The sequence below is a fragment of the Microtus ochrogaster genome, unplaced genomic scaffold, assembly GCF_000317375.1.
Source record: "Microtus ochrogaster isolate Prairie Vole_2 unplaced genomic scaffold, MicOch1.0 UNK43, whole genome shotgun sequence".
Taxonomy (NCBI): domain Eukaryota; kingdom Metazoa; phylum Chordata; class Mammalia; order Rodentia; family Cricetidae; genus Microtus; species Microtus ochrogaster.
Genome location: NW_004949141.1, coordinates 481,682 through 491,870, shown reverse-complemented (window position 1 = coordinate 491,870; position 10,189 = coordinate 481,682). Strand labels below are relative to the sequence as shown.

General features: G+C 35.3%; 1 gene segment (V, D, J or C); it reads right to left on the bottom strand.

The window, feature by feature from the left end:
- Window positions 1-5,378: 5,378 nt before the first annotated feature.
- LOC102002438 lies at window positions 5,379-5,854 on the bottom strand. The segment is given in 2 exon segments: window positions 5,379-5,701; window positions 5,812-5,854. Coding segments are annotated over 2 exon segments (366 nt in total).
- Window positions 5,855-10,189: the final 4,335 nt, after the last annotated feature.

Sequence of the window (10,189 nt, the reverse complement as noted above, 5' to 3'; positions counted from 1 at the left end):
AGTTTCAACATGCAAAACATGTTTCAGCATATTGTAAACAGGTTCTTTAAGAATCCATAGTTCAATGAGAATAGTATATATTTCTGACTTTCAGACAGAATCATAAGGGCTTTGTTCCACTTCATTTTAATTAATTTCCTGACTTGTAACCTATCTTTTCAGATTTGTTTGCATCAGTATAGAAGGCATGGTGGGGCTCCAGTTATTGGTGTGTCCCATGCAATGTGAGGAAGGCTCCAATTAGATCTCTATCTCACTTTTAGGATAGTTGATATCAGTCTCTCCAAATAAAAATAAGTAAAAGTTCTTTGTAAGTGTTCATTACTTCCCATAGTTTGTTAATTTCATCAATTTTAAAAAGGTCCATAATATCTGCTGTGTCTAGTCCTTGTAATTGATGAAATCTCAATTTTCATTTTAAAATTAACATAGAGCTAATGTTCACATAAAATTTTAATTTTTACTTGGTTTATGTGTTTAAAAAGATCCATCCTAAGATAATATATTCCCTCTGCACTGAAATTTAGGTAAGGGAATGATTGATTGGTAATATGATCAGACTACAGTTAAGATTTTTATTTGCATGATCCACATGTGTCTTCTGTAATTTCTCTTCAATTAAAGACAATTCTCTCTCAGATTCATCTAATAATTTTCTGACACTATTTAATTCCTTGTCATCCTATAAGGTTTTGTTTCAATGAATTAGTTAATCAAATTTTATCTCAATAGGTGGTCATAGCTGAGAAATGTCCCGTAGTAATCATTGAAAGGCATTAGGTGTCTGCAACTGATCTCTCCTAATTTGCACCTTTTGGGATCTAATTTTCTGTAATCCTATGTTATTACCTAAGTAATTAATAAAATCTCCACTTTCTTTATCTTCAGGAGAAATTTGTAATTTACATCAAGGCAAATTTTTCTTTACTTCTTCAAACATTCTAAAATATCTACATTTAAATCAAATAACAAAATATAATCCTCAACTGGAAGTGGGAACAGCAACCGAATCTGGCAGCCAGAAAAGAGGCCAGACGTGCACTTTACATTGGCATAAATAGTATAAGAGGCCACACCCAAGTGGGTGGGTAACTTAAATGCTACTGGTGGTAGGAATTCCTACAGCACCACTGTGAAGGCAAAGTTTTCTCTATTTTTCTTATAAAGGTAAAGTGAAAAAACACTATTTTAAATAAATGACTATAAGAGACCATCCTTTAGACAATAGAGAAAGCAAAGAGATGAGAGACTGTAGAGAGTCCAATGGCCAGATCACTTTATTAACAGCTCTTAAATATTTTTACCATTCTCCATTTTCCAGATTTCCTTTTAACAACAAATATAGGAGAATTCAAAGAGCTGGTTGATTCTTCAGTAGGATAAACATCTAGTTGCTACTGTTCCAGCTGTTCTAAAGTCTGCATTTTCTCTATTGGTAAAGGTCATTGCTTTACCCATATAGGTTTGTCTGTCAATTTTAGAGGTAGGACCGTTGGAAATACCAGCAACTCTTGTGCCCCATTCTTGTACAACATGAATGTTTGGTAACTGTTCTTTATAAAACATTACATTATTTTCTCTGATACATATGTTAATTTATGGTTCATTTCTAAGATTTAGGGGACTTAATTTGAGTATTCTTTTGTTGTAACAAGTTATGTTCCCACAAATTTATTGCTATGCTATGTACATATGATTTTAATATTCCTCTCTTTCCTTTCTTTTCTCTCTCTGTCTGTCTGTCTTTACCAATAGAGAAAATGCAGACTTTAGAATAGCTGGAACAGTAGCAACTAGATGTTTATCATACTGAAGAATCAACCAGCCCTTTGAAAAAAAAAAGAAAAGAAAGCTTAGGCTGATGGAACTATTGCTCCTTATGAAGCTCCAGTGGGAGCCTCACATGTAACCCCAACCAGTACTGGTGGCTACAAAGCCTAGGCAAATGGATTTTTCATAAATTCATACCCCAAACTTGGACACAAATATAACATAAAAACCCAGAGACTAATATTGTAGTTTAACCCCCAAACCAGAAAAACAAAGCAGCCAGGACACTAAAGAAGTCTAATCTCTTCCAAAGTTGCATGACCACAGACTGAGCCCATCTCTCCTCCCATTTTATATTTCCTCTAGCCCTAGCATTAAAGGCAGGACCTAGGTAGGACCTCATCTTTACATTGTCACTCAGTTATTACAGGCGAAGGGTATCTTTCAGAGGGGCAATGGGAAATTACTTAATCTTTGTCTCTGGGAACTGTTATAAGAAGAAGCTGAATATTAGTGATGAGAAGTTTGAGGGGAAATCAAATCCATTCCATCTCATCAGTTTAGACATTAAAATCATAAGTTCTCAGTTCTCATTTGGGTAGGCAATGACCATTGTTTGTTATGTTTTAAGGTCACATTTGAACTTACACATGAAGAAGTGTGATAGTCTATGATCTCACAAATGGAGTTTTGTTTGTGTTAGATTAACTCACAGAACTAGCCTAGTGGTGTGTAATTTGGAACAGTCAATTAAGAAGCCATGACATATACAGAGCAAAGGTCAAAGCAGGGGTGATATGCCACTATCTAAAGACATTACTTGGGTTTCTGTTTGACCAAACTTTTCTGGAAGGTATGGGTGGGGAGATTAATCCAAGAGATTTCCAAATGATTCATCATACTTTTATCCAGAAATATAATCCACCCACAAATAGAATTAAAGACAAAATCACATGATCATCCCTTTAGATGCAGAAATATCTTTTGATGCTATTCAACATCCTTTCACTGAGAAAGTATTGGAGTCATTAGGAATACAAGGGATATACCTTGATATAATAAAGTCCATGAACTTCAAGTTCACAAACAACATCAACCCAAATGGTAAGAAATTCAAAGCATTTCTACTAAAATAAGGGAAAACACAAGATTTCCACTCTATCCATGCCTACTTAAAATAGAACTTGAAGACTTTTCTGAATAAGTAAGACAACTGAAAGGGATTGAGTACACAAACAGGGAGGGTTATTCAGAATAAGTCTATTTGTCAATGTGATAAAAATCTTTCAGCAAAGTAACAGGAAAAAAATCAACAAACAAAATTCAATATCTTTTCAATATGCCAATAACAGATTGAGGAAAGAATTGGGCAATCCAGAGCCTTCACAAAAGTTTTATCCTTATTTATTGTTCATCTATCATAACAGGCATAACTGGAAACAATATCCAACAACCAATGAATTGATAAATAAAATGTTTTAAATTTATACAGTTGAATATTTCTCAGCTTTAAAAATGAAATAATGAATTTTGAAGGTGAAATAATAAAGCTAGAAGAAAATTGTTCTCAATCAGGTGCAAAGTTATAGATAGACAAATATTGTATGTATTCACATAAAATGTGTGTTAGTTGCTAGTCTGATAAGCATATTGCAATGAATATAACATAGCAGATAGGGATATAGTAAGGATCTGGGGGGAAAAATATTGGGTGCTCTGTACTGTTTGAGTCATTTAAAGAAGGAGAGTGCCCCAGGATGCAATTATAGGATCTCTGGCAGCACAGAGGAACAGCTTCTATAAACTGAACCTTGAACCTCAGTTCAGAAGCATGTATATTCATTGTATACACAGATTATATCAGGAGTACAACAAGTTCCTCATAGCAAAGCCCATTTGATCTATTCAATAGGTTCTGTGAATAAAATCATCATATATGCCCAACTTTAGTTATTACTGTGTACTGTTTGCAGTACCCGATAATTCAAGACCCCCAAGTGTACCTCAGTTGTCTTCTGACCAAATTCAGGCAACAGATGAAACACTCTTTAAGTAAAGCAATTCCATACATTATAGAAAACAATCAGCATTGTCTATTATGATTTCTTAAGAGTACAGTTACTTTCAATAAACATTAATGCATTTAGCTTTTACTCTAGTTATAGTAACAAACAACTGTTACATTCTTTTGTTAACACCACATATAATGACTATGATAAATTCCCACTTACAAAAGTCTCTCCCTGAGAAAGGGGAAATAGAATGTATGCCTATGAATTAACCAAGTGGAGTGACTGAAAATGGGAGGATTAAAGGTAGGGGAGATGAGGAGAGGAACCAGGAGGGAATGGGGTAGAGACAGCTAACAATAAGGGATAGTACAGAGGTCATGGAGAAACCCACTACAGTAGAAGCTCCTTAAAATAATTACATATGTATAAAATAAATCTGCATGGAATCATCAAATAATGGTGAGAAAAAAGCCTCAACTAGACAACTCTAGTCACCAAATGAAACCTCCAGTGTCAGAAATGAATTAGATATAATTGAGTTGTTGGCCAAAAGTCAAAAAAACAAGCAGTATATAATCCAGGCTATTGCCAAGATTATCTGTTGCTCTACGGAAGCTGAAGTAAAGTTGTACAACTGAAGACAACATGAACAGAACTAATTGAACAAAATCCCTTAACAGCCCATAGGCCCTGATGTGGGATTCTGCTCTACAAGTTGAGTTTATGAGGCTTCTCCAGAAAGCAACTGTTCTTCTTCTGATCTTTTTACTGAATGACTATACAAAAGAATGTTGTCCTGATACTCTCAGAATAAGATACTTTTATAGGAATTTTGTGGAATTTTGTTTGTTTGTTTGTTTTTTGTTTTTGTTTTGTCTTTTATAATTTGATTCTTGTGATTTCATTCTTTAAAGATGGTCTCAGTGTGGACATATGAAGGCCTAATTTCTGATATAGAAAAGTAACAAGTAAGAATTTTGGCAGAGACTAAGCTATATGGTGGTTATATTAGTCTTCCTTCAAAATCTCTGGGAAGGCTTACTAAGTAAAGAAGGGGTGTCACGAGAAACATGGAGAAGTTCATGGGCATGCAAGAAAAATGTTAAGACAATAACTGTTTTTATTATCATGAGTATTCAGGGCCCTGCACTCTCAAATGTTATTACAATGTGCTCCTTGGCAATTTACTGGAGTTAAAAGAAACATTTAGAGTATGAGACAAGAAGGCATCTAACAAAGAATAGACAATATCGTGAACTTTGGTGAGTAACAGTGAGAGCCTTTGGCCCCCCGCTACAATTTCATAGAATATTCTCACTTCCTCAGCTCTATACACATGAGATTTGATTTTACACAGTCATAACTTTTACATAGAAGTACATTCTATACAATCTCTGCCTTTCCCCTCTTTTCCAAGGAGCTCAGGTAAATTGCTAGACTTATGGTCTATCCCCTTCAGTAATAAGGGGGAAATATCCAAGGAAGAAGATAGCTAAGAACTTCAGATGATTCTTTTCAAAACCATAGGCCAGCCTTCAAAACAAGAGTAAAAAAACAGTTCCTGTCCTGCTTCCTCACTTATCTGGTTCACTGTGTTCACCCATATTGTACTCCAGTGTAATAATTTACACCACAGAAATAGTCAGCTTCATCTTCAGTCTGAATGTTGGAGATGCTTAAGTAACGATGAGCCCCAGAGCTGGAGCCAGAGAAGCGGTCAGGGATCCCATCTCCCTTGTCATAATTTCCATTATTGTGAAGATACATCAGATACTTAGGAGCCTTGTCTGGCTGTTGCTTGTACCATCCAATGCTATAGGTGCTGTGCTCACTACTCAAGGTGCAGGTGAGTTTGACTGAGGCTCCCAAAGAAGCTGAGGCTGAGAGTGACTGAGTCAACACAGGTTGGGAGAAACACCCTAGAAATAAAAAAGCACATTACCTCCTGGGATGAGAGAAGAGGGAGAATATACCTTGATGTCAATTGGTTTCCCTCAACTGGCATTAAGGTCCAGATGACTCTCCTCACCTGCACAATGAAGGAGGAAGAAGAGGAGAGGAATCCAGGCCATGGTGCTGACACCACTGAGCTCTGCTGATACAGACCTGGTTTGGGTCTCTCTTCTCCTTTAACATTTCTCAGAGAACTGAAAGGGCCCTTCATGCAAATTCATCTTGATAATCAAAATTCCTTCTTTGGTGTTTGTACCATCAAAATCTGGGTGTCCCTTCCTGAGACTGCCCAAGAGAACACTGTAGCCCCATCTGCTGGGTCTATTGAATCATGAGCAGTCACAAGAGATAGATGTTTTTTTTTTTTTTTTCCTCACGTCAGAGTCTCCGGATTCTTCAGTGGAACCTATGGCCCCCCACTGAGCAGGTTTAGGTCTGTCATGTCTGTGACCACCATACTTCCCAAAGCCTTTGTCTACTAAGCTCTTGATTATCAAGGTCTGAATGGGTTTCCCCCTCTGAGGCTGACTTTCACACAATCTCATTTGTTTGCTTTTCCTCAGTCGAAACACTACAAAGACCAGTGTTCCTAAGCTGTAGGTCATGACTCCGACAGGATAGGGGTCACATATGAGATATCCTGTTGATCATATATTACATTATGATAAATAACAGTAGGAAAATTACAGCTAAGAAAAACAATGAGTAATTCTATTGTTGGGGATCACCGCTAAATGAGGAACTGTATTAAAGAGTCAGCATTAGGAAATTTGAGAAACAAAGTTGTAAACTTTAGTTTATAAGGAACTCTTTATTCGGGGGCTTATCCTACTTATTCTGAGGACAGAGAAATTTACTCCATGAGACCCTTCCAAGAATGCTCAAATTGGCAGGATTATTCTTTCTACTTGGCTTCTCAGCATATTTATCCATACAGACACACTGATGAATATTAGTGTTTAGGATTATAGATATTATGCTGAATGATCTCTTCATGCATTATAAATAAAAATTTTGAAAATCACATGGCAATACAGAACAGAATTATTTTAAAAAGTTGCAGAATGAAACACTGTGCGTGTATTTGTATTTAAGTAAGGATTGGAGTGTATTAACGAAGAATGACGGTGTGTAATGGTTTCCAAAAATACTCATGTAAATCTGCCTATTATTTATGTTACATTAAAATGTTATATTTAACAGACAGATCTTTAGATGAATAGATGTTCACAAAGGGAACAGCTCTAAATTGGAGGCAAGAATCATTGTATCATGACAGCAGAAGTCACACGGGAGAATGGGGTGATGTGACATGGATGTCAGTATCATGTGTGTTTTCTCAGGTGTCTTTTAACTCATGCATGATTAAAGAAACTATCTGTCTTTATCAAATACCTATCTACCAGGCTGAGGGAATATTCAGAAGACGAGATGGGTGGAAAGAGCTTAAGATCCAGATGTGATGTATGACTCCAATGAAATAGTATCTTCTAGACACAACAGGGCTGATTCACTTGTGTACTCACAAAGACTATGAAAGCAAGCACACAAAAAGAGCACAGATTCAAACAGAAAAAAAATGCCACCACTGCAAAATAGAAGTGGGCAAATAGGCACAACCTTAGCCATGAATTTATTTAAAGTAGATAGCTTGGAAAAGAAAAAATCAGTTATCTCTACTAGAGTGTGTCTGAAATACCAAACACACTCTGGGGCAGGCACCATAACCAGGAGTAGTTAGTCAAAGTAAGCAGACTCCATGGTGTGTGTGTGTGTGTGTGTGTGTGTGTGTGTGTGTATTTCTTATATGTCTGTGTTTGTATGCCCACGTACACACACACTTTTTGTTTTGTTGTGTTATATTTTGTCTGGTTGATTTTCCCATTTTACTTTGTCTATTTTGTTTTTCTTTTTCTGTTGTTTTTGCTCTGTTTTTCATGGTTTTTCTGTTTTTTTTGTTTGAAAGAGAAAGTCCATGAAGTTGGGAAGGTAGAGAGCTGAGAGGGTCTGGAAATAGTTGGGATAATGGAAAGAATATGATCAAAATATAAGGTATGAAAAATGTTTTTAAAAATGAAATAATCTGAAGACAAAATGTTAATTGAAATAATCAATAGAAAAACATATAAAGAATGAAAGAATAGAAAGAGAGAAATAGAAAGGAAGGAGCTATAAAGGGAGAAAGGGAGGAAGGCAAAGAAAGAAGCTAAGGATCTGCTGTTCCTGATTGAATGCATACATGAAACTATGAATTGTATCCAACTCAGACCCTTCTAAACAGCAAGATGGCTCAGTATGTTAGAGCATGTGTCAAACCTCCCAATGGGAGTTGATTCCTGAAACAATCCTTGTGGAAAAAAGAGACGATTTACACAAGTTGTTCCCTAATTGTCACCCTTATGCTGTGGAATTTACACACACTGATTAATCATTAAATAAATATGTAGATCAATCAATAAATAAACATTTTAAAATCTTTTGATTCTTTCATGATGATTTTGTTACTCTTTTCTGCCCTTCTGTGGTTTTGATTTTATATTCGACACTTCTTTGGTATTATTGACATTAAAATATTGATATGAATTTCTTAAAAAAAAAGTAGGAATTCATAAGTGAAAGATGCTGGACACTTATTCAGACCCATATATACAGGATCCACGTGCACCTTGATTTTTAATAAGTCTTGAAATAACACAGGTACAGACTGTGTGGTTTGGTATATGAACTTGATGTGGGATTTCACTCTGTATCCTGTGAATATCATTGGTGAATAAAAAAACTGTCTTGGCCTGTTGATGGGGCAGAACTTAGTTAGGTAGGTGGGGAAAACAAAATGGAATGCTGGGAAAAGGAAGGCAGAGTAGGAGAGGTGCTGTGGAGTCGCCACTGGAGATAGACATGCTGACACTTTGCTGGTAGGCCATAATCTCATGGTGATATACAAATTAATGGAGATGGGTTAAATTAAGATGTAAGAGTTAGCCAATAAGAAGCTAGAGCTAATGGGCCAAGCAGTGATTCAATTAATACAGTTTCTCTGTGGTTATTTAGGGGCTACGTGGCCAGAAATCAAACTAGCAGCCTCCTGCAACATGAACTTTTCAATATTCTTCTACATAATGTTTCCTACCAACACATGGAACAAAAGAACTTCCTGTCTTTTAATCTGTGCTTTTTATGACAGAATTAACTTTTTTAAAATTCCCCACTAAAAATGACAGGCATGTCCTTAGGTGTCATACAGTTTATCAAGTTTTCAAAACTGAGTTTCTAATAACAAGGTAAATACTTATGTGATCAAACATTTACAGGTGGATGCCACTATAAAAAAGGCATCTTCTAGAAGCTGTACTACTGTCTCCTTGCTTACAGTACTAAAATATTGAAAGAGGAGAAATATTTTATAAGTTATGACTGAAAAATTATTTAATATTGGACTGTAGTTGCATTCATAAAGGAAGAAATATGAGTCAATGTGCAAATATCTTTAGAAATAAAAAGTGAATCAAGATGAAAGAAATGTTCACAAATTCAGAAATACTTTACAAATTGTTACCCAGTTTGTTAGTTCCTTGAGATGGTAGTAAGAACATTCAAACTTACAAACACAGGGTTAATTTCAGTGGCTTGTATTATCTCATACTGATCTCTTCAGGATAGACTTGCAAAATGACACACTGTGCTCAGCACTCTACTGCATCTTTTTCTTTCCTCCTTGTTCCTGTAGTTTGTGAACAATTTTAGGTGATCATGGATCAGTATGTACAAAGTCTTATATATGCACACCAGCCTTCATGTTAATCCAATGTTACCTCCTTGTGTTCTCAGAGACATCTTATGTAAGTCTAGGGGACTCACTGTGCTTCAGCATGAGTTCCTCTGACTAAACACATCTGCAATAGTATTTAGAATTTTATAAGAAGATTATATACAGTGGTATTCAGATTTGTTGCATCATCATATTTCCCTTAGGAGAAATCTGTTAACCTAAAGTCAGAGAAGAAATTATTTGATACAATATAGTAATTACATTATATAATATATTAATTATATATGAGATAAATAATATATCAATATAACAATTATATTATAATTTATATATTATGTATTTAAATTATAATATGTATAATTTCAAATCTTTTAAAATCTATAGAATGAATTTCTCTTTCTTCAAATGAAAGCTAATATGCCAATAGTTATGAAATGTGAATAGACTGTTACTTCACTTTGATTTAGTTGTAGAAAGAACATCACAGAGAATTCTTCTCTCTGGAGACCTGTTGACTCTATCTAGTCTTACAAGCAAATACATATGGGAGGAATAAAATACTTTACTTCTGGTTTTATGCTTTTATTCTTTATTGCAACAGTTGATACATATTTCCACTTTTCACAAATGTAGGAAGATACTTTCCTTCACATTGTTACCTATAGAGAGGTAAAATTAGGATGGC